Raw genomic sequence first — 24,630 nt, 5'->3', positions numbered from 1 at the left:
CAAGATAGACAAACCCTTAGCCAAACTAACTGAAAGGCAGAGAGACACTATGCAAATTAACAAAATCAGAAATGAAAAGGGGGACATAACAACAGACTCAGGAAATCCAAACAATCATTAGGACTTACTTCAAAAGTCTATATGCCACAACATTTGGAAATCTAAATGAAATGGACAATTTTCTTGATCGATTCCACTTACCAAAGCTGAATCAAGACCAGGTAAATCAATTAAATAGCCCTATATTCCCCAAGGATATAGAAGCAGTCATCAAAAGTCTCCCATAAAAAAAAAAAAAAAAAAAAAAAAAAAAAAAAAAAAAAAAAAAAAAAAGCCTAGGAGCAAATGGTTTCAGCACAGAATTCTACCAGACCTTCAAAGAAGAGCTAACTTCAGTTCTCTTCAAACTATTCCACAAAATAGAAACAGAAGGAACATTACCAAACTCATTCTTTGAAGCCACAGTCACCTTGGTACCTAAACCTCACAAAGACCCAACAAAGAAAGAGAATTTCAGGCTAATTCCCTAATGAACATTGATGCAAAAATACTCAACAAAATACTTGCAAACCGAATACAAGAACACATCAAAGATAACATCCACTATGACCAAGTAAGCTTCATCCCAGGTATGCAGGGGTGGTTCAATATATGGAAATCCATCAATGTAATCCACCGTATTAAGAAACTGAAAGAAAAAAAAAACACATGATAATCTCCTTAGATGCTGAAAAAGCATTTGACAAAATCCAACATCCATTCATGTTTAAAGTATTGGAGAGATCAGGGATACAAGGCACATACCTAAACATAGTAAAGGCAATAAATATACAGCAAGCCTATAGCCAACATCAAACTAAATGGAGAGAAACTTAAATCAATCCCACTGAAATCAGGGACAAGACAAGGCTGCCCACTCTCTCCATATCTCTTCAACATGGTTCTTGAAGTTCTTGCTAGAGCAATAAAACAATTGAAGGAGATCAAGGGGATATAAATCAGAAAGGAAGAAGTCAAAGTATCACTATTTGCAGATGATATGATAGTATGCCTGAGTGACCCCAAAAATTCTACCAGAGAACTCCTTTAGCTGGTAAACACCTTCAGCAAAGAGGCTGGATACAAAAGTAACTAAAAAAAAAAAAAATCAGTAGCCCTCCTGTATACAAAAGACAAAAGGGCTGAGAAAGAAATTAGGGAAACAACACCCTTCACAATAGCCACAAATGAAGTAAAGTACCTTGGTGTGATCCTAACCAAGCAAGTCAAAGACTTGTATGAAAAAATTTCAAGTTTCTGAAGAAAGAATTAGAAGAAGATATCAGAAGATGGAAAGATCTCCCATGCTCATGGCTTGGCAGGATTAACATAGTAAAAATGGCCATCTTACCAAAAGCAATCTACAGATTCAATGCAGTTCCCATCAAATTACCAACACAATTCTTTACAGACCTTGAAAGAAAAATTCTCAACTTCATATGGAATAACAAGAAACCCAGAATTGCTAAAACAATCCTGTACAACAGAAGATCTTCTGAGGTATCTCCATCCCTGATCTCAAGCTGTACTATACAGCAACAGTAGTAAAAACTACATGGTACTGGCATAGAAACGGAATGGGGGATCAATGGAACCGAGCAGAAGACCCTGAAATAAACCCACACACTTATGGACACCTGATTTTTTGACAAAGATGCCAAAACCATGCAGTGGAAAAAAAGACAGCATCTTCAACAAATGGTGCTGGTCTAACTGGATGTCTACATGTAGAAAAATGCAAATAGATCCATACTTATCACTCTTCACAAAATTAAAGTCCAAGTGGATCAAAGATCTCAACATAAAACCATACACATTAAATCGGTTAGAAGAAAAAGTCCGGAAGAGCCTTGACCTCGTTGGCACAGGAGACAACTTCCTGAACAGAACACCAACAGCACAGGCTTTAGAGCAACAATCAATAAATGGGACCTCATGAAACTGAAAAGCTTCTGGAAAGCAAAGGACACTGTCATCAAAACAAAATGACTGCCTACAGATTGGGAAAGAATCTTCACCAACCCTATATCTGACAGAGGGCTAATATCCAGAATATATAAAGAACTCAAGTTAAACAGCAACAAATCAAGTAATCCAATTAAAAAATGGGGCACAGAACTAAACATAGAATTCTTGATAGAGGAATATCAAATAGCAGAGAAACACTTAAATGTTCAACCTCCTTAGGGAGGTTGCAAATCAAAACGACCCTGAGATTTCACCTTACTCCCATCAGAATGGCTAAGATGAATAACTCAAGTGACAACACATGCTGGAGAGGATGTGGACAAAGAGAAACCCTCCTCCACTGCTGGTGGGAATGTAAACTTACACAACCTTTTTGGAAATCAATCTGGCATTTTCTCAATTAGGAATAGTGCTACCTCAAGATCCAGCTATACCACTGCTAGGCATATATCCAAAAGATGCTCAAGTATACAATAAGGACATTTGCTCAATCATGTTTGTAGCACCTTTATTTGTAATAGCCAGAAGCTGGAAACAGCCCAGATGCACCTCATTTGAGGAATGGAAACAGAAATTGTGGTACATCTACACAATGGAATATTACTCAGCAATAAAAAACAAGGAAATCATGAAATTTGTAGGTAAATAGTGGGAACTGGAAAAGGTCACTCTGAGTGAGGTATTCCAGAAGCAGAAAAACACACGGAGTATATACTCACTCATAAGTGGATACTAGACATACAATATAGGATAAACATACCCAAATCTGTACACTTAAGGAAGCTAATCAGGAAGGAGGACTCTGGCTAAGATCCTCAATCCCCATTCAGAAAGGCAAAGTGGATGGATATTGGAGGAGGGAGAAAATGGAACAGGACAGGAGCCTACCACAGAGGACCTCTGAAAGGCTCTACCCTGCAGGGTATCGAGGCAGATGTTGAGACTCATAGCCAAACTTTGGGCAGAGTACAGGGAATCTTTTTTTTAAATTTTATTTTATTCTTATCAGTTACATTTTATTAACTCTGTATCCCAGCTGTATCCCGCTCCCTCATTCCCTCCCAATCCCACCCTCCCTCCCTCATCTCCACTGTGCCCCTTTCCAAGTCCACTGATGGGGGGGGGACCTCCCCCCGATTCATCTGATCCTGTTTTATCAGGTATCTTCAGGACTGGCTGCAAAGTCCTCCTCTGTGGCCTAACAGGACTGCTCCTCCCTTGGGGGGTAGGGAGGTCAAAGAGCCAGCCATTGAGTTCCTGTTAGAAATAGTCCTTGTTCCCCTCACTATGGGAAACCAATTGGTTACTGAGCTACCACGTGCTACATCCTAGCAGAGGTTCTAGGTTATATCCATACATGGTCCTTGGTTGAATGTCAGTCTCTGAAAAGACCCTGTGCCCAGATATATTTGGTCCTTGTGGAGCTCCTATCCTTTCCCCATCATACTAACTCCCCTTCTTTCATGTGATTCCCTGTACTCTGCCGAAGGGTTGGTCATGAGTCTATGTATCTGCTTTGAAAACACTGCTAGTTAGAGTCTTTCAGATGCCTTCAGTAGACTCCTGTCACACGTTCAATGCACATCCCATCTGTCTTTCTAAACGAGGATTGATCATCTTACCCCATGCCTGCTCTCTTGATTATTTTTTTAGGTGTATAGATTTCATTATGTTTATCATATCTTATAGGTCTATATAAGTGAGTATATACCATGTTTGTCTTTCTCCTTCTGGGATATTTCACTCAGAATGATCCTTTCTAGATCCCACCAATTGCCTGCAAATTTCATGATTTCCTCCTTTTTGATTGCTGAGTAGTATTCCATTGTGTAAAAATACCACAATTTCTGTATCCATTCTTCCGTTGATGGACATCTGGGTTGTTTCCAGGTTCTGGGTATGACAAATAAAGCTGCTATAAACATGGTTGAGCAAGTATCCCTTTTGTGTACTTGAGCAAAGTTTGGGTATATACCTAGCAGTGGTATCGCTGGGTCTTGAGGAAGCACTATTCCTAATTGTCTGAGAAAGCGCCAGATAGATTTCCAAAGTGGTTGTACCAGTTTACATTCCCACCAGCAGTGGAGGAGGGTTCCCCTTTCACCACAACCTCTCCAGCATATGTTGTCACTTGAGTTTTTGATCTTGGCCATTCTAATGGGTGTAAGGTGAAATCTCAGGATTGTTTTGATTTGCATTTCCCTGATGGCTAATGAGGTTGAACATTTCTTTAAGTGTTTCTCTGCCATTCGATTTTCTCTGTCGAGAATTCTCTGTTTAGCTCTGTTCCCCATTTTTTAATTGGATTACTTGGTTTGCTGCTTTTCAGCTTCGTTAGTTCTTTGTATATGCTGGATATTAGTCCTCTGTCAGATAAAGGGTTAGTGAAGATTCTTTCCCAATCTGTAGGCAGTTGTTTTGTTTTGATGACGGTGTCCTTTGCTTTACATAAGCTTTTCAGTTTCATGAGGTCCCATTTATTGATTGTTGCTCTTAGAGCCTGGAGTACAGGGAATCTTATGAAAGAAGTAGAGATAGTAAGACTTGGAGAGGACAGGAGCTCCACCAGGACAGCGACAGATCCTAAAAGTCTGGGCACAGGTGTCTTTTCTGAAACTGATACTCCAGCCAAGGACCACTCATGGAGATGGCCTGGAACCCCTGCACAGAGATAGCCTCTGGCAGTACAGTATCCAAGTGGCCTCCATAGTAATGGGGACAGGGACTGTCTCTGACATGAACTGATTGGCCTGCTCTTTGATCACTTCCCCCTGAGAGGGGAGCAACCTTACCAGGCCACAGAAGAAGACAATACAGCCACTCCTGATGAGACCTAATAGACTGAGATCAGAGGGAAAGGGAGGAGGACCTCCCTTTTCAGTGGACTGGGAGAGGGACATGGGTGAGTAAGAGGGAGGGTGGGGTTGGGAGGGGAGGAGGGAGGGATATACAGGGGGAATACAAAGTGAATAAACTGTAATTAATAAAAAATAATTAATAAAAATAAAAATAACCTATTTTACAACAAAAAAATTCTATTTTGTTGGAAAATAAATGTTTTTTTAAAGAGGAAAAAAATAAAAATAATTAAAAAAAGAAAAAATCCATTCCTTTATAAAGCAACTAAAAATATCAGTTAAAAAATAGAAGGGAGATATCCTGTGTGGCCGAATAATGCTGTTTCCAGAACCCACTGCTGAGCAAGCAAAATTCCCAGTTCTGGGTTCTTGCTTAGGAATAACAACTTGTAAGAACAAGTCAGGGAGGCCCAGGAAAATACAGGCTACTGACACTGTGCTTGCTCACCAGAAGTAGGTGATAAAAATCCTATAGCAAGGAGCACCATACACCTGGTTACAAGATACAGAGAAAGAGAAAGGGACGGCAAATGATTGCTTTCCTCCCTTGGCAGCTGTGGAAGCAACTTCTGATAATGTGAAGGATGGCCTCGGAGGAGGATTTCATATCAGAACCAGCTCAAATTCTCAGAGTCCTGTGTTTGAGCTTGTGTTCAGCAACAAGCTGAGCAGGGACTTATTTCAACCTCAGTGAAGGGAGCAAGGGCAGTGACAGTGAACTGTGACAAGGGCAGTATTGTATTTTCTTGGATGCTCCTGATCAACAACCTGAAGGGAGTTTTCTTATGCCTGCCACTGGGGTTTTTGTTAGATATTCTGATGCAAATGCCAGTCAGGTTTCCCTTGTCTTCTGAGGACAGGCTTTTCCTATGGGGCCAGAAGGGCAGCAGCAGTTGGCACTCACGTACCCGAAATATCTTCCCATAACCTACTCTGTGTTTTGTAGTGTGGTTTTCTGAATCCAAAGCAGTAACTCCATACTTAAAACAGTTTGGAGACATAAACATAATAACATCATAGGAACATCATAGGAATACCCCACCTCTTAGGAATTCCTGAAGCGTTATATAAGATCAGATCAGATCTGTCTGTCTATCTTATCTTTTGATTTTTCTTTGTTTTTAAAAGAAAAATCTCAGAACTGTGAGAATGCTGGAGGAGACAGAAGTTAGGCTTGTTGCCTTGCAGAGGGACTTGAGACCATGTTCAGTGTAAAATTCTCTACCCCAACCTCCAGGTAAAAAAGAACTCTGGTGCAAGGTTGAAGGCTTGCTGAAGATAGGAAGCCTATAGGCCTGCAAGGCTGTTGCCTCCAGACAAGCCTCTGGCTGTTCCAGGATTGCCCACTGGCAAGCACCAGTGCACCCTAACCCCACCCCTAACCCTCAAGCCTGCCATACTGCTTGGGGGACCTCAGTTCACTGTGTCGGCTACTGAGGTCTTAATGACGGGGAGGAAACCCTAGTATGTGGGTGTGATGAGTGCTTGGTCTGCTAGTGACACCAATTCTTCTGCCATATCATTGGCCATATCATTTGTTGTCCCAGGCTTTCCGTGGAGTAGAGAGCCACATGCTATAGCCTTCAGGAGGCCTCCTCCTGCCTTTTATTTTCCTCCCATGATGTATTCTCTATTTTGGACTGCGAAAACCATATTGCAAAACACAGACGAGTGTTACTGGAAAGAAATGCTGTAGTATTTGAGTACATGAAGGGAGAATGTGTATGTAAATGTGCATATGTACAAGCATATGTGTGCTGTGTGTTGCAGGTAGGATATGTGTTTGTGACCTGCACTTTGTGTGTGCCACAGGTAGGATGTGACCATTTTCCATGCTCAGTATAATGAATCAGCAATAATTGCAGCCTGGATCCTGACTTTTGTCTGTTATGCAAGGGCTTTTTTTTTTTTTTTTTTTTTAATACACCTCCAGGGACTGGGAGTAAATGGCCAGGAAGTGGTCTAAGGAAGAAAGGTCACACAGTTTTGCAAGGACGCCCTAGAACTTGTGGGAAAAGTGAGCAGTGTGCTCATAGTATTGCACAAGTGAAAGTGCCCTGTGACTGTGGGCTGCTGCAGGCTTCTCTCCTTGCAGTGATTAGGCACCCGGAGATGCACATGTGCTACAGTCTACCATTGGTAATCCTTTACGTCAAAGTAGGCCTGAAGGATGCAAGGTGGGGAAGCCAAAAGTTATCTTGATGACTTAGGAGCATGTGGGGGAAGGGACTAGGTCTTGTGAGGAGGTAGAGACACTTTTAAGCTATGCTTCTCCTACAGCAAGAGCCTGCCTGCCACGCTCCCACTCCTCATCTCCCAGATTCTGCTGTGAGTCAGTTTCATAGGGGTCCCTGAGTCAGTGAGGCAAGATTCTCCCTAGTGTCTAGTGTGGAGGTGGAGAGAGTGGGAGATAAAGCAGAGCTTGGGGAAGAGGACAAAGGCAGCTTGGAGTTGGCCTGGGCACTGTGGCTAGCCTATGAGGAATAGGAATAAGTCCAGTTAATGAGGAGCCTGGGGCTGGTGGAATGGCTCAGCCAGCTGCTAGAAAGCTACCTCTTGGCTTCAGGTATGGCTTTTTATTTTCACAGGAGTGGAATAGTGAGGCCAGACATCAGTGGCCTCTGGAATCTTCTCTGTCAGGACTGAGCTTGGCAGTAGTCAGACCAACCTGACTGCAATCTGGGTCCAAAACAGTGGCCATGTTGCCCAGAAAAAAATGCTTTAAGGACTTGGACCTTATCTAGCCTTTGCTATGAGGCCTTTCCAGCTAGGAAGACAGCTCAGAGATGAACACCTGCCTTGTTGGTGGTATGATACCCAAAGCTCCCCAGCATGGAGAGAACTGAGAACTGGCAGGATGGAAGCTTGGCATCCAGCTCTGCTCCTGCTGGGTGGGAATATCAGAGTCTGACTAGCGGGGTAGAGGAGCTGCCCTAGAACATTTCCCCAGCACACCAGGCACTGGTGCTCTCTGATCCCCTAGGAGCCTCACTCTTGCTCACCATGAAGACACTCCCTCTCTCCTGTCCTTTCGCCACTTTTAGCAAGGACACAGTTGCCAGTGTCCCAGGAATCTGTAACATTTCCTTATGGCGTCGCAGCTACTCCCTGTGCTGCCAACAGAGGGCACTCCAGTACCCCAAAGATAACTGATAAACAGCCTTAGAACCTTATTTATTTATTATTATTATTTTAATTTTCAAATCCAACTCCTCCTGTGTTCCCTATTTCTTTTAAAATTCATGACCTCTTATTTTAATTATTATCCATACACACACACACACACACACACATATAAATACAACCTATTAATTTCACTTAGTGTTGCTTACATGTGGTTAGGGCTGGCCTCTTGGGGTTGGATAACCTGTTTGGGGTTTGTTCCTGAAGAAGCCTGATTCTTCCTCCCTCAGCTGCATTAATTACCACTAGCTCTTCGCCTAGTTGATAGCTGTTGCTGTTTTTCAGGCACTGTGTAGATAACCGTGTTACTGAGATTTCTTGGGCTCTGCTTCCCTGTCATATATAGAAGACATCTCTTAGCAGATGTCCTGGCCCCCTGGCTCTTGTGATCTTTCTGCTTCCTCTTCCTAGATATTCCCTGAGCCTTAGGTGTGGAAGTGTTGTATCAGCCAGGGCAGTGCAGCCCACAGTCAGTTGCTCTCTGTACTTCAAGTTTTATGTAATGGTCTCTGTCTGCTGAAAAAGAAATTTCTTGGATGAGGAATGGGCTGTACATATTAGGAGCCATATTTATATTGCAGTTAGATATTACACTGGCTCAGGGAAGTGGCAGTAGTAGGTTCTCATCTAGGGTCCATGGCCTTAGCAGCCACAGGTAATAGACTAAGTTTCCAATACCTGGCAAGCATTATCTCCTATTGAGCAGGCCATAGATCCAATTAGATGGCTGTTGGTTACCCTCAAACTGTAAGTGCCACTATTGAACCCTTGGGTGTATCTAACTATAAAGGGCATTGCTATGGTTTTTTATATATATTGTTTAGGATTTATATCTTTGGGAATAGCTAGAGTCTTTTTTCTTTTTAAAAAATTTTATATTTTTATTAATTACAGTTTATTCAGTTTGTATTCCAGCTGTAGCCCCCTCCCTCTTCCCCTCCCAATCCTACCCTCCCTCCCTAGCTAGAGTCTTTTTTAAGAAACATTTTTTTTGTTATTCTTGGGAATTTTATATAACCATATTTTATGAAACTTTGGGTTACAATCTGTGCCCCATGTCAGATCCAGCCACCTGTCCTCCATAAGCCAATAGAAGGACCAAATTATTAGTGGAAAGGCAAAAAAGGAAGAGCCATTCAATGTGGACACATTTGGAAACTGGGAAAAGATTCAACAAACCCCTTTGTCTGTCTTTCTGGTCCTCAACTGAGGTCAGAGTTTAAGGAGAGGGCCAACGCTTTGCACAACTGAGCGGTCCTGCCCACCACTGATCCAACCTTGTTTGGCCTTCAGCCTCATCCTGTAGGGATGTCTGACAAGTTGTTAGAACTAGAAACCCCTTTCCAGGAGACAAGTTCACCTCTAGCTGGTGCCTCTCTTTCTGCCATCATGAGATTCCTGGGAATTTGCCATTTGTTTGGAGGTCCATTTATTGTTTTAATAGTCTAATAGTCAGAATGAGAGATATGTATCTCTTTAGATTCTCTTTAGAATATCTTCATCTGCTAGGCTAATTATACATACAGTGAAATATGATTGTGCTTCCCCCTCCCCAATTTATCTCCAATTCCAGCCAGGCCCCTTAACACATTTCCTTCCCAACTTCATGTCTCCCTTTCCCTTCTATTCTTGTTAGCCCTGTAAGCTCAGTAGAATTGCCTGTATGTGCATGAGGGTGGGGCCATCTTCTGAAGCATGGGCAACAGCTAGTGGGAGTATTCTCAACAACAGCAACCAAAAAACCCTCTTCCTGAGCAACTATCAAATGCAACTTGATAGGCAACTATCTTATTAAGGGCGGGGCATAGCACTATCTACGGTAGGCTGAATCTTCATACATCAGTTAACAATCAAGACACCTCCTAACAGACATGCCCATGGGCTACCTGATAGAGACAGTTCCTCATTCAGACTCTATTTTTAAGGTTTTAAAAATATTATAATTTAATTATATGATTTCTCCATTCCTTTGCCTCTTTCCAAATTTTTCCATATACTGCCCTTTGATCTATTTCAAATTCATGGCCCCCTTTTATTTAGTTCTTGTTGTATATATGTTGCTAAATATATAAACACAACCTACTCAGTATGTATAATGTTACTTTTATGCATGTTTTCAGAGCTGACCATTTGGTATTGGATATCCAATAGTGTACCCTTCCCTGGGGAAGACACACTCTTAGCCAAGTGTTGCTAGATTGTGTCAAGGTTATAGTTAAAATTAACTAGCATAGTATATGCTATCATCATCAAAATAAGGTTAAATCTGACTTTTTTATTTCCTATTTGTGCTCCTTTTATTTCTTTCTTTTAATTAATTGCTCTTCAAGTACTATATTAAGTAACTGGAGAGAAGGGATATAATTGTCCTGCTAATAATTTTTGAGGAAATGCCTTCTCAGTCCTTTTCCATTTAATATTATGATGGCTAGAGAAAAATCTGTTGCATAACACCTTCTGTTGGGGTATTTTCTTTCTATTCTTAGTTTCTTTAGGGCCTTTATCATTATAAATGAGATGCTGAATTTTGTCAAAGATCTTTTTAATATTCATTAAAATGGCCATGTGATTTCTGTCCTTGAGTCATTTATTAATTTGCATATACTGAACCATTCTTGCATACCTGGAAAGAAAGCCACTTGATTGTAGTATATGATTTATCAGCACATTGGTGAATTTGGTGGGCAAGTACTTAGAAATTTGTGTCAATGTTCATTAAGGAAATTGGTCCTTCACTTTCTCTTTTTTTAATTAATTAATTATTTTTATATTAATCACAGGTTATTTACTTTATATCCCAGCCGTAGCCCCCTCCTTCATTCCCTACCAATCCCACCCTCTCTCCCTCATCTTCTCCCTGCCCCTTTCCAAGTCCACTAACAGGGGAGGACCTCCTCCCCCTCCATCTGACCCTAGCTTATCAAGTCTCGTCAGGACTGGCTGCAGTGTCCTCTACTGTGGCCTAGCAAGGCTGCTCCTCCCTCGTGGGAGGGGAGTAGAAGAGTTCACCGTTAAGTTCATTTTAGAAATAGTCCCTGTTTCCCTTATTAGAGAACCCACTTGGATACTGAGCTACCATTGGCTATATCTGAGCAGGGGTTCTAGATTATATCCATACATGGTTCTTGGTTGGAGAAACAGTCTCATGAAAGACCCCTGTGCCCTGATATACTTGGTCCTTGTGGCGCTTCTGTACTCTTCAGGTCTTACTAACACCCCCTTCTTTCATATGATTCACTGCACTCTGCCCAAGGTTTGGTTATGAGTCTTAATATATGCTTTGATACACTGCTAGGTAGAGTCTTTCAGAGGCCATGTGTTGTAGGCTCCTGTCCTGTTACTTGTTTTCTCCTACATCCAACGTCCATCCCATTTGTTTTTCTAAGTGAGGATTGGTTATCTTAACCCGAGTCCTCTTTCTTGTTTATCTTCTTTAGGTGTATAGATTTCAGTATATTTATCCTATCTTATAGGTCCATATAAGTGAGTATATACCATGTGTGTCTTTCTGCTTTTGGGATACCTCACTCAGGATGATCGTTTCTAGGTCCTACCATTTCATGCAAATTTCATGATTTCCTTGTTTTTAATTGCTGAGTAGTATTCCATTGTGTAAAAATACCACAATTTCTGTATCCATTCCTCAACTGAGGGGCATCTGGGTTGTTTCACTTTCTCTTGTATCTTGATCTGGCTCTGGTATCCAGAAAATACTGGTTTTGTAGAATGCCTTTGGTTCTGCAGGTAATTCCAGTTAAACTCACTGGTTTGCCAAGGCAAACAGGGAAAATAATTTTCTTCATTCTGTCATGGCCGTCTCTGACAATAAATAGAAATAAACACTTGAAGAAATGTTGCACTCAAACGGGGTATGACAGATCCAAAGATGAGTTTGGGAGGAGCAAATTGCATTGCTCCTGCTGTGGGGGGGGGTGATAAGATACGTAATTGAAGTAATGTCATTTGTGGATGGAGCATCTGTGGAACCATATCAATGTGGTCTAGGGTCTGGGATGGTTGCCAGCTTGTCTACATCTGGAATCAACTAAAACCCAGATGGCTGTGCACACCTGCAAAGGATTTTTTCTTCATTGAATCATTTGAAGTTGGAAGGCTCACCCTAAAGTGGGAAGGCTCATCTTCTGGTGGCAGCACACATGCAAGAGCATTGAAGAAACACGCTTTTGTTTTTAGCCTGTTGGTCCTCACTCTCACTGGTAAGTTGACCATCCTGTTCCTAAGGCTTCACTTCACTGATGTTGGAACCTACTTCTACAGGATCCAATGTAGACTGAAGGTCAGCAGCTCTCTAGGACTCCCATGGGATTCCAGTACCACATTGGGACTACTGAGATATCCAATCTCGTGGATTGAACAAATACCAGATTCATGGCCTTTCTGTTGGACTATTAGCCCACAGCCTGTTAGCCACTCTAGTAAATCCATATATCAGTTCTGTTTTAGAGAGTCCTGGCTAAGCCAGAGTTCTTCCCTTTTTGTATGGAATAGTATACTGTAGAAACAGAGGCATTGCTCCTGTTGTAAGGGATGAGCGATCCCACTGATTCTTCTCTACCTCAAAGTGAAACATCCATGGAGGACTCTCTAGTATGGCTTTCTACTCTGAAGAATGGCACACTTGCTGATGAATGGGGGCCACCATGTTGGTACACAGATTCCTTTCAAATGGCTGATGGACTAGACACTATATTCCACTCTCCAAAAGTGACATACATGGAGGAGCCCTGTAAGGAATGTGAAACAGAACCATTGACACTTCTAAGGGTGATGAGACATGCAACTGAGGCTGAGCTATCTTCCCAGAGAGAGATTTCCTGTATAGGCAGGGAATTATAACCAGACAAAGAATATGGATGATATCTTCTGCACTAGTCTCCAAACTGGCAGGAAAAGTAGGGGCAAAGGAGGATGCACTCTTCCATGTCCCTTCTTACAGATGGAGGTCTGTAAGTCAGAGAGTACAAATTAGAGCTCCATTAAATAGCCCTCCTATGATAAAAACAAAACAACCAAACAAACAAAATGCAGAACCTCTTCAAAGAATTAACGAGGAGAGAAAATAAGGGAGAATGAGAATAAGAGAGAGCCTGAGAGGTTGAATGTTCAGTACATTGGATTGGATCATACTGTGTTCACCTGGGAGTGAAGAAGAAAGTTAATTCATCAGGGGCCTCAGGATTGGTAAGTCATAGTCTTTATGAGGTGGGGAGGCTTCGTCTCTCAACAGTAAGAATTGTGTGGAGTTGGAGTTCCCAGAGGAAAAGAGACCATGAAACCAAATGTGCTTCCAGAGTGCTTTATAACTCGGGCCCAAGAATGCTTGAAAGATAATTCCCAGACATGATTCACCAAAGGGATTATTAAGTACAGTTGATTCCCACTGTGTCCACAGCTCTGCAGGAAAGAGCTCTTGTGGGGTGAGAACTGCCATCTCCTTTTTTTGTTTGTTTTTGGTTTTGAGACAGGGTTTTTCTGTGTAGCCCTGGCTGTCCTGGAACTCACTATGAAGACCAGGCTGGCCTTGAACTCACTTGTCATTTTTTTTTAAAAGATTTTGTTTTGTTTTGTGTGTGTTTGTGTGAGTGTATCTATGCCATGTATGAGGGAGTGCCCTTTGAGGCCAAAGGAGGATGTGAAAATCACTGGAACCGCAGTTACAGGAGACTGTGATGCTGCCTGGCATGGAGGCTGATGCTGGATAGGGAAGTTCCCACCTTGGTACAGACTATTTCCACTGCTTGGAAGGAGATTGATGGTGCAGCTATCACTTTGGCACTGAGTTGCATACACCATCACTGCTGGTTACATTTTGTGGTGCCAGAGGTGTGATGAAGGTTGCTGAGGGAGAATTGTTGCCAGTAGTTCTACTAAGCAGTGGACATGCCATATTAATGTTATCAACATGAAAGGCATCCACTGGGGTAATAGTATCATAATTATTGTTATCTTCCAATTCTACTTAAGACCCACTACACAGGAAGGAACTTACATTTGGGACTATAGGCCAGTACTTAAGCAACAACAACAAAAAAACAATAAAACAAAAACCATCTGTGACTAGAGAGATTAGTGTCTCTGGTGAGCCTGTTGCTTGTCTAATGCCTTTGAGGTGCCCATTAGAATGCCTTCTAAATATTTATACTTATATCCATAAATGATTACTACTATCAGCCTTGATCAGGGAAGCTTATTTGGGGGGTGTGTGGGGGTAGTTTCTGTAGTGACACATAACTGGTCACAATGCTGAAAATAAGTGACTATTGCTGTGGTATGGAAGCCCAGAAACCATCCCTAAATGGAAGAGAGTGCATCTGTAACACTCCGTCTAAGTAAGGGTCAGAGAAAGTTGTCAAAAGGCAGAAGAAAGGATGTGAGGGATGGAGGGAGGGTAGGAATGCTGTGGAATTCTGTCCTTTGGACATGGCATGGCCATTACCATCTTAAAAACAGAAGCTGCAATTATTTGTATACAGTCCTCACATGATTGGGATCACTAATATTTCTGCATGGAATGGGAAAGGGGGAGAATCTTAGACAAACAGACACTCAAGGCACATGAGGCCCTTTCCTCCCTAAGAATCTAGGTGGTTAACAATTGCTGGGCAGTATAGATGTTACCTTAGTTGCCTGTACTAATGTAACTAATTTCTCCTACCTGCACCTTTAAATAACTCCATTTAAATTCATTGGTTTACTAAGACAGACATTGGCAGAATCATGTCTTTGGCCTGTCATTATTCTCTGTCTGCAGTGAATAAAAATAGACTCCCCAAGAACAGTTACAGTTATGTCTGTGTATCTTGGATCTTGGAATGTATTTATTTCCTCTAGATTTTCAGACTTTGACAGTATAGGTTTTAAAGTAGTTCTTTTAATGTTCCTCCGGATTTCATTTATATCTGTTGCAATGTCTCTGTTTCAACTCCAATTTAAATTTCTCTTTTATTTGTTTAATTTGGCTAAGTGTTTTTCATTTTGAAAGAGCTATTTGTTTAATTGATTATTTTGTTCTTTTGTCTTTATTTCACTAATATGTGATGTGATCTGCATTATTTCTATCTACTAATTTTTGTTTTGGCTTATTTACATCTAAGATTTTGAGATGCACTGTTTTAAAACATTCATTCATTCATTTATTCACTTTACATCCCAGTAGTAGCCTTCTCCCTCCTCCCAGTCCCACCCTCTCCTTCCCCCCCTCCCTTCCCTTGTTCCTCAGAGAAGGGGGACCTCCCCCACCAACCCACTCCAGCACATCAAGTCACATCACGATCGCGTGCATCCTCTTCCCGTGTCCTGGTGAGGCAGCCCCATCAGGGAGAAGTGATCAAAAAGCAAGCAGCAGAGTCCACGTCAGAGATAGCTTCCACCCCCCTTTCTAGGAGATCACATGAAGCCCGAGCTGCCCATCCACTGTCTCTGTGTAGGGGCCTCGGTCCACTCCATGCACGGTCCTTGGTTAGTTCTTCAGTCTCCCTCTGGGCCCTGGTTAGTTTGCTCTGCTGGTCTTCTTATGGAGTACCTGTTTCCTTCAGGTCCTTTTGTTCTTTCCGCCCTTTTCAACAAGACTCCCTATGCTTTGCCCAATGTTTGGCTGAGTCTCAGCATCTGTTTTGATCTGCCGCTGGTTGGAGCCTCTCATAGGACAGCCATGTTAAGCTCTTGTTCCCTTTCTTCAACCACTTCAGAAGTCTATTCTATTTCCCTTTCTGAATGAGATTTAAGCATTTTTCCTTGTGTCCTTCTTGTTACTTATCTTCTTTGGGTCTGTGAATTGTAGTATGTTTGTCCTGTACTATATGGCTAAATCCACTTTTAAGTGAGTATATATACCATGTGTCTTTCTGAGTCTGTGTTATCATATTCAGAATGATCCATCCATTTGCCTGCAAATTTGTAATTTCCTTGTTTTTCAAAGCTGGAGTAGTATTCCATTGTGTAAATGTAATACACAATGTGAAAATGTCTGGTACATCTTTATCTATTCTTTGGTAAAAGGATACCTAGGTTGTTTCCAGATTCTGGCAATGATGAATAAAGCTGCTATGAACATAGTTGAGCAAGTGCCCTTGTTGTATGGTAGAGCATCTTTTGGGTATATGCCCAGGGGTGCCATATTTGGGTCTTGAAGTAGAGCTATTCTCAATTTTCTGAGAAAGCACTAGATTGATTTCCAAAATTGTACAAGTTTTCACTCCTACCAGCAATGGAGGAGTGTCCCCTTTCTCCACATCCTTGCCAGCATGTGCTGTCACTCATTTTTTTTAAATTAATTTCTTTATTCACTTTTTACATCCTGCTCTTAGCCCCCTTCCACCTCTCTTTCTGTTCCCACCTCTTTCCCTCTTCCCTGATTCCTCTGAGAAGGGGCACTCCTCCTACTCACCTACCCAGTTCATCAAGTTGCTTCAGGACTGAGCTCATCCTCTTCCCCTGAGGCGTGGTGAGGCAGCCCTGACAGGGGTGAATGAAGAAAAAAAGCAGCCAACAGATTTCATGTCAGAGTCAGTCCTGGCTCCCCTTACTAGGGAATCCCCGTGAACCCTGAGCTGCCCATCTGTTACATCTGTGTAGGGGGCCTAGGTCCAGTCTATGCATGGTCCTTGGTTGATTCTTCGATCTTCATAAGTCCCTCTGGGTCCTGGTTAGTTGGCACTGTTGGTCTTCTTGTGGAGCTCCTGTCACCTAGGGGACCAGGCAGGAGAGGGAGCACAGTGAGAAATGAGGGAGGAGATCAGGCCTGGGGTGAGCAGGGGTGAGAGGAGAGAGGGCCTACAAAGAGAAGAGAAATGATGGACAGGGCCATCTCTATGACAAGCTGGAGCCCAAGCTGGATAGGCTTCTGGGAGGATGTGGGAGTGACTCTAGCTGAGACTCCTAGTAGGAGGGGTCATGGAGACTGAAGAGGACACCCTCTAACTAGACAGGAATCCTAGTGGGGGGCTGGGAAAACCAACCCACCCACAAAAACTTCAACTCAAAATTTACCCTGCCTACCAGATGTTCAGGGATAAAGATAGAGCAGAGATTGAGGGAATGTCCAACCAATTCCTGGCCCAACCCACCCCATGGGAGACAGACAATCCCTGACACTATTAACAATATTTTGCTATAAGCATAGCAAAATAACAGATGGGAGCCTAGCATAGCTGTCCTCTATGACAGCTGCTGGGTGGAGAGGCTCCACCCAGCAGCAGATAGAAACAGAAGCAGAGACTCATAACCAAACATTGAGCTAAGTGTAGGGAGTCTTGTGAAAAAGTTGGGGGAAGGATAGAAGGACCTGGAGGGGACAGGAGCATCACTTGAGTTTTTTATCTTAGCCATTCTGATGGGTGTAAGATGGAATCTCAGAGTTGTTTTGATTTGCATTTCCCTGATGACTAAGGATGCTGAGTATTTCTTCAAGTGCTTCCCTGCCATTCGAGATTCCTCTTAAGAATTCACTGTACCCCATTTTTAAATTGGATTATTTGGTTTGTTGGTGTTTAATTTCTTGAGTTCTTTGTATATTTTGGATATTAGCCCTTAGCTGAGTGTAGGGTTGGTGAAGATCTTTTCCCAAATCTGTAGGCTGCTGTTTTATTCTGTTGACAGTGCCCTTTGCCTTACTGAAGCTTTTCAGTTTCAAGAGATCCCAGTTATTAATTGTTGATCTTAAAGCCTTAGCAGTTGGTGTTCTGTTGAGGAAGTTGTCTCTTTTGGAGATGAACTATTAAGTTATTAATTTGCAATCTCTGAGTTTTTAATGCTCAGAGTTGTATCCTTTTCTCTAAGAACTGCCTTTTCTGTATCCTGGGGTTCTGTTAAGTTGTCCTTTCATTTTTGAGTCTAGAAAAATTTAAATGTCCTTCTGGATTTCTTTAATGATCACTGATCATTCAGAGTATACTTCTCAATCCCTGTACATTTGTGTAGTTTCTATAATTCTTCTTGCTACTGATGTCTGTCCATATTCCACTGAGATATGATAAGGTACAAGAAGTTTGCTATTCATTTATTTAGTTGGTATTTTTTTTAAGACTCACTTTATGGCTTAAACTTTAGAGCAAGTTTCATTGGCTGCTGAGAAGGCCATGTGTTCCATAGATGTTGGTGGAATATTTAGTCAAGTCCGTTTGATGTATGATGAACTTTGACTCTGAAGATTCTTTGTTGATTTATTGACTGGATGGTTTATCTACTGATAAGTATATGGTATTGAATTCATCCATTATTAATACATCTGTGCCTATAGTTTTCTTTATTTCCAATACCTTTGTTTCATGATATTGAATAAACCGGGTGCCATGGTGCACACCTGTAATCCCAGCACTCAGGGAGGCAGAGGCAGGTAGGTCTCTGTGAATTCAAGGACAACCTGGTTTACAATGTGAGTCCAGAACAGCTAAGGATAACACAGATAAACCCTGTCTTGAAAACAAAACAACAACAAAAACAAACAAAAAACTGAATGCTCTAGCAATCAGTGCATATATGTACATGTTTAGAATTATATTATTTTAGTGGATTTTTAGCTGTAGTAATAAGTAGTGGCCTTCTTTATCTCCTCTGGGTAATTTTGGTTTGAAGTCTACTTTATCATGTATAAAGCATAGCTATTCCTGTTTTGTTTGGGCTTCCATTTGCTGACATATATTCCTTGACTCTCAGTTTGTGTGTGTCTTTGCCAGTGAGATGTGCTTCTTATAAATAAAATATATTTTGAGTCTTTTTAAAATCCAATCAGCTAATAGACATTTTCTTATTGTATGTGTATGCATGATGTGTGTGTGTGTGTGTGTGTGTGTGTGTGTGTGTGTGGTGTGTGTGTCTGTGTGTGTGTATGCACATGCATGTGCACCAGTGTGGAGCAGTAGATTTATGCAGCAATAGTTTTACCCACTGACCCATCTTCTGCTTGTAGTCTGCATCTCTTAATTATAATTAAGACTGTATTCTCATGGTTAAGACTGTTTCCCAATTCTTCTGTGTAAATTTTCCTGTGTAAAATGAAGAGGATAAAAATCATGCTTCAGGGCTGAGGGGATGATTTTGTTGTGAACATGTAAGGACCTTGTTTGGATCCCTAGAACCCACATAAAACTGGGCACATGTGGCACATACTTGCAACCTCAGGGTTTCTGTGCTGAGAAGTAAGGCAAAGACAAGAGAACACTCAGAAGTTCACAGGCCAACTATCCCAGCAAATGCCATGGTGAATAACAAGAGATCCCATCTCAAGCATGGGGGAAGGCAAGGACCAACACATAAGATTGTCTTCCTCTGACTTCCACATGTGTACCATATCTCATGCATGCCTGTATACATATCACACACAGACACAGACTCGGAAATAGACATGCATGGACACATAGATTAAGTAGGATAATATATGTAAATGCTACATATATATTAAAAGATTTTGAATATAGAGGCTCCTCGTTTCATAAAAGGATCATGTCCCAGTAAAGCCATCAGCTGAAGTATAATAATTCAGATATACACAGTATAAATATGCACAGCACACTGCAGAGCACTGGTTGTCTCCCCTTATATTACAGGGCTGATGGAGCTATGGCTTTCTGTGACTGCGTAGCAGCCAAAGAGAGGATGAGACTGTGCCTTGCTACCCCCAGAAATGAACTGGATTAAAAACTTGAAGTATGATTTCTACTGAATGTATTGCTTTTTCATGATAATAAAGTTGGGAAACTATTGGTCCAACTACCATCATGTTAGGGACCACCTGGTAAGTCTCCCCTCCATTTACTGGAAAAGCTCATAGGGTCTGCATGCCCAGGCCTTTGGTGTGCATATATGGATGCTTCTGGTTGGTCTGGCTCCCTTCCTCAGAAACCCTCTCAACGACACTTTAGGTATTTATGATATTAACTACTTTGTGCCATGTCTTTGTAGCTTTGCTGAGGACAGTGGCTCTCTTGGTTCATTGCTTTCCTCTATAGTACTTTTTGTTTTGAAATTGTGGCCTTTTTGCTTTGAGGTTGAAATGAAGGGCTGAGCAATGGAGCCTCTTCTTGGAAAGAAGATGCAGCATTCACAGATCAGGCACATATCAATGTCCGTCAGAGGTGGGAATGCTGGCTTACTCTCACAAAATGTATAGGACAGACAGCCTCATTTACTGATGGGTACGAGAAATGCCTCGTCTACTGACTGGCTCAACTGCCTGCCCCACACCTTTCTCCTGTGAGTGTTAAGTTGTTGGCTGGTTGGTTCAGTGAGTGTTAACCCAGAAACCTGACAGTTTGTGTGTGTGGTTTGAGTATGAAACAGCATTGGTCCCTAGGGGTTTAATGACATCTCTGTCTTACAGACAGCTTTGGTAACTCGCCATGCAGTTTTTCCAGATACTGTGGCAGGCATAGCCTATGTTCCTTCTGGGCCTCTACCTCCCACACTGGGACTTCATTTATCATGACTACATATCTATTTTTTTATGACAGGATACATTCTCAGATGAGGGGTTGTGTCCTTAGATGATGATTTGCATTGTGTTAGCACTGAAGACTGAGATAGTAGACATCATTACTGGCCTCTATACATGAACTGCTATCAGCATGTTTTAGTTTTAGTAAAATTCTTTTAAGTAGATATACACTCTCCAATAATAAATATAGTAAACACATAAGCTGGTAACAGCATGCTATTCTGAACATGCTAGTATGGACTAGACTGGCAGGGTAGTGGGTATATTCATATCAGCATTTCCACTACTTGAGAGGAATACATTGTATTAAGGCGTTAGAAAGGCTTTGTTGTCACTAGGTGATGAGAATTCCTCATTGCAGTTTATAATGTACTGGACCACTGTCAGGTGAAGAGCCTTTCCTTGGCTGATATGACAAATACTAAATATCTAAATACTTATTTAGAGGCCATGGATCAATACCCAGAATTTGGAGAGCCCACCTGATGTTGGGAAAGTGGACTGTAGTTGGAGTCATAGCAAGCTGTGGCAGTTATTCAATCTCTTCTTCTATTAGTTGCTTATCTAGCCCATGATGGTAAGGGTGTGTTTCATGCACAAACAGCATGTTTTCTTCCAGAACTATCCTGTCCAGATACCACCCATGTTGTATTATTTACTCCTATACAAATTCATTTAATTTTTATGCAAAGATAAATTTTTTGCCATGTGTCGTATGCATAGTGTACATGTCTTCTAGTTCAGGTGTCAACTTAAAACAATCCAGAGTTTCTGTAGGACTCTCAGTTAGGAAACTGCCTCAATCAGATTAGCTTATCAACATGTCTTTAAGGCATTTTCTTAGTTGCTAATTGATATAAGAGCCTAGCCCATTGTGGATGGTGCTCATCCCTAGACAGGTAGGCTAAGAAAGCTACTGAAATTGGCTCCATCTATTACATAGAGTTATCTCTGGCGCATCTATATCTAATGGGAACAGCAAAAGTCATAAAGTTAGCACAGCTTTATTCCATTTTTATCTTTCCATAAAAATTAAAGGTCCAGCAAAGCTGAGCTGTATGATGTAATCACCATCATGCTGTCCTTCACTTTTGGTCTTGATCTCCATTGTTGCATGCTTTTAATATTGTACAACTTGGAGATATTGGATTTATGGGAAATTTCTTATGAATCATTTATGCCTTCTCCCAGGAGAAGCTTCTCCAGGAAAGTCCTGAACATACTATCCCTCCCGCTTTTAGGGAGATATCTTTATCTGGCCTACTTGAAGGTATTCCTTATGCCCTGCAAGTTGTGAGTCAAATAAAGATGCCAGAGACGACCTTATGAGGCTCTGACTCAAAGATACTCTTGAAACATCTGCCCCTGCACTTACTCAAACCAAAGTAAACTTAAAAAGGTAAACGATATTCGGTGCATTGGAGAAGTTGGCAGTAGATAAAACCTCTTCTTTATACTGATGGACAAAGAATGGTGTGGATAAATGATAAAAGAATGACGTATTTAGACCCCCTCCCATTTCCTAGAAAAGTTAGCTTATACAGTGTCACCGTGGTACATGACCACAGAACAAAAGAATACCAAGATGTGACATATAAGTAAATTCTACAAATATATAAAATATAAACATTGTATTATGCCAGAAATGAATAATAACTGGAACAGCTTTGGCCTGTTTTTTCTTGGGCTCAATGACAATTAGCATTCTAACTGAACATGAAAATCTACCAGGTTGGCTTGGAGATTTTCTTTCTGTCTAGTGCCCTTGAAACCACAAGATTCTTTAAAGTTGGGTTGTGGGGTTGATGAGGGAAAATAATTGTAAACGATAATTCTGTTTTGTCATGATTTATCAATGATGACTGAACTTATGAACAAGAGAAAGTTAAAACGTGTCTAGGTTACAAAAATGACATGATCCATGTCTTGGGACAACATGCATCTATCCCTGCCTACGGAGTTCGGTATAAATAAAGAAGTACTCTGACTGCCAGTGAGTCAGGAGGCAAAGTTTCCCCCAATTCCAGTGCCTGGCTCACTCCTCCGTCGTTGAATCCTTATGTCCTTTGTGAGACCTGGCTATCGTTGGAGCTGGACCCCAGCAAGTCTTCTTGATGAGAGGTGAGGACACTAACCTACAGGTATAAGGGTAAATATTTAGAATGTACTTAGGAATTATGCTGGCTTACTGAAGTGGCAGTTGTAGGTCCACCCCCTCCCACCCACCCACTAAGATTAACGACTTCACTAGTCTGGGAAGTTGTCTAGGTTTCCAGGACCAGGCATGATCTCTTCCTTGTTGAGTGAGTCTTAGGTCTAATTAGAGAGCTGTTGGTGATCACTAAGGTATGATGCCCCTATTGCACCTTTAGAGTTAGTGTGCCATGCTGGTCATTGTTTTGGCTCATAGTCATCATAGCTGTGCAAGACTATTGGTTGCTTCCATCAGATCAGCTTATGAGCTAAGCTAATCTTAAACTGCTTCCATAGAAGACTGCATGTCCCCTTCTGGTACCATGAAAGCTTGGTACCAGAAGGAGGCTTTCAAGTCAGTTCTAGCTCAGGGGCTTCTGGGCCCTGTGTCTGATGCTGAGAGAGGGAGAAATAGTTTTTTCAGAAAAAAGTAGATCAATTGTTTATCCAATACCAAATGGTGATCCCCCCAGAACACACATACATGTAACATTATCTGTCTGTATAACATTATACAGATTGAACACATTATATTTATGTACATAGAAAAAATAGAAATCTAATATATAAATATATATTCCTAAGTACGTATATATGTACCTCTATATATGTATATCTATATATATACACATACATGATACATACATACACAACTTAAACATGTGTATAACAACAATGCAAAAAGAGGCCATGAATTTGAAAGAGAAAAAGGAGGGATCATTGGGAGGGAGGAAGGAAAGGATAGGGGGAGATGATGTAATTGTGTTCTGATCTCAAAGAAGAAAAGAAATTTAAAAAAATAGCTAGTTAAGCAATTTAGGAAGCAAAAGCCAGTAAGCAGCATTTTTCTGTGGGCTCTGCTTTAGTTCCTGCCTCAGTTTCTGCCTTGAGTCCCTGCTCTGACTTTGATCAGTGAAGGACTGTGACCTGGAAATGTGAAGTTAAATAACCCTTCCTCAAGTTGCTTTTGGTTGTGTTTATCACAGTAACAAAAAGTGAAGTGGGACCACATCCCAGCGGAGAAGCCAATGAAGCCTTCGGTTCAGGGATGCACTGTCTCTGACACTTCCAGATAGTAGTCCTCTGCTCTCCGTCTCTGCCTGGTGTGGAGCAGATACATCTTTCTAGTGTCTCCTTATTTCCTCTCATCCTGTGCTCCAGGAAAAAACTCTGGCTTGAGCATCTGAGGGCCAAAGAGAAGAGCAAAGCTGGAGGTTTGCCAGAGTCTATACTAGGCAATGCTGGATGACAAGGATTGAGTAAGTCTACGTGTACTCCTGGAAGGGAATTAAAGACACCGCTGACTCCTTTGCCACCATGGCATCTATGGCTGCTTCTTATTGTCCAACTAGTGGACATCCAACGTGTGCTTGGTACAGCTCATGCTCAGCTTCATTGCTGGCTACAACTTGGGCTCCTTAGTGCCTGGTCCCCCTGAAGGAACAGAAGGTATAAATGTGAGTCTTAGGGCTTGCTTGGGCTTGCAGGCAGTGTCCTTGTGATGGTTTGAATGAGTGTGTCCCGCCCCCACCACTTCAGCTCATATATTTGAGTGTTTGGTTCCCAGTTGGCAAACTGTTTAGGAAGGACAGGTTGCTGTGGCCCTGTTGGAGAAGGTCTATCATCATGCGTTGGCTTTGAGGTTTCAAAAGCCACATCCAGTCTCCTGGTAGATCAGATGTGAACTCTCAGCTTCTGCTCCAGCCTGGCTCTATGCCTGCCTGCTGCCATGCTTCCTACCATGGTGATCATGGACTAACCCTCTGAAACTGTAAGCAAGCCCTAATTAAATGCTTTCTTCTAGAAGCCGTCTTGGTCACAGCGTCTCTTCACAGCAATAGAACAGTAACTAAGAAAACACTGTCACTTCTGTCCCTGCCAGGGACTGAATCCTGCCCCTTTCGGGCACATATCTGCCCCAGCTACATTGTTCCCACT

General features: G+C 41.7%; 1 protein-coding gene across 1 annotated transcript in view; it reads left to right on the top strand.

Annotated features, from left to right (window-relative positions):
• Positions 1–19,703, top strand: part of Septin10 (septin 10) — a 90,844-nt gene extending 71,141 nt beyond the window's left edge. Inside the window, exon 10 of the mRNA XM_055614319.1 lies at positions 19,613–19,703. Coding sequence (XP_055470294.1) covers positions 19,613–19,703 — 91 coding nt within the window. The remainder of the gene's footprint in view (positions 1–19,612) is intronic.
• Positions 19,704–24,630: the final 4,927 nt, after the last annotated feature.

The sequence above is a fragment of the Psammomys obesus genome, unplaced genomic scaffold (assembly GCF_907164565.1).
Source record: "Psammomys obesus unplaced genomic scaffold, mPsaObe1.curated_primary_1811, whole genome shotgun sequence".
Classification (NCBI taxonomy): Eukaryota; Metazoa; Chordata; class Mammalia; order Rodentia; family Muridae; genus Psammomys; species Psammomys obesus.
Note: the sequence above shows the minus strand (reverse complement) of the source record. Positions and strands in the feature narration are given on the sequence as shown.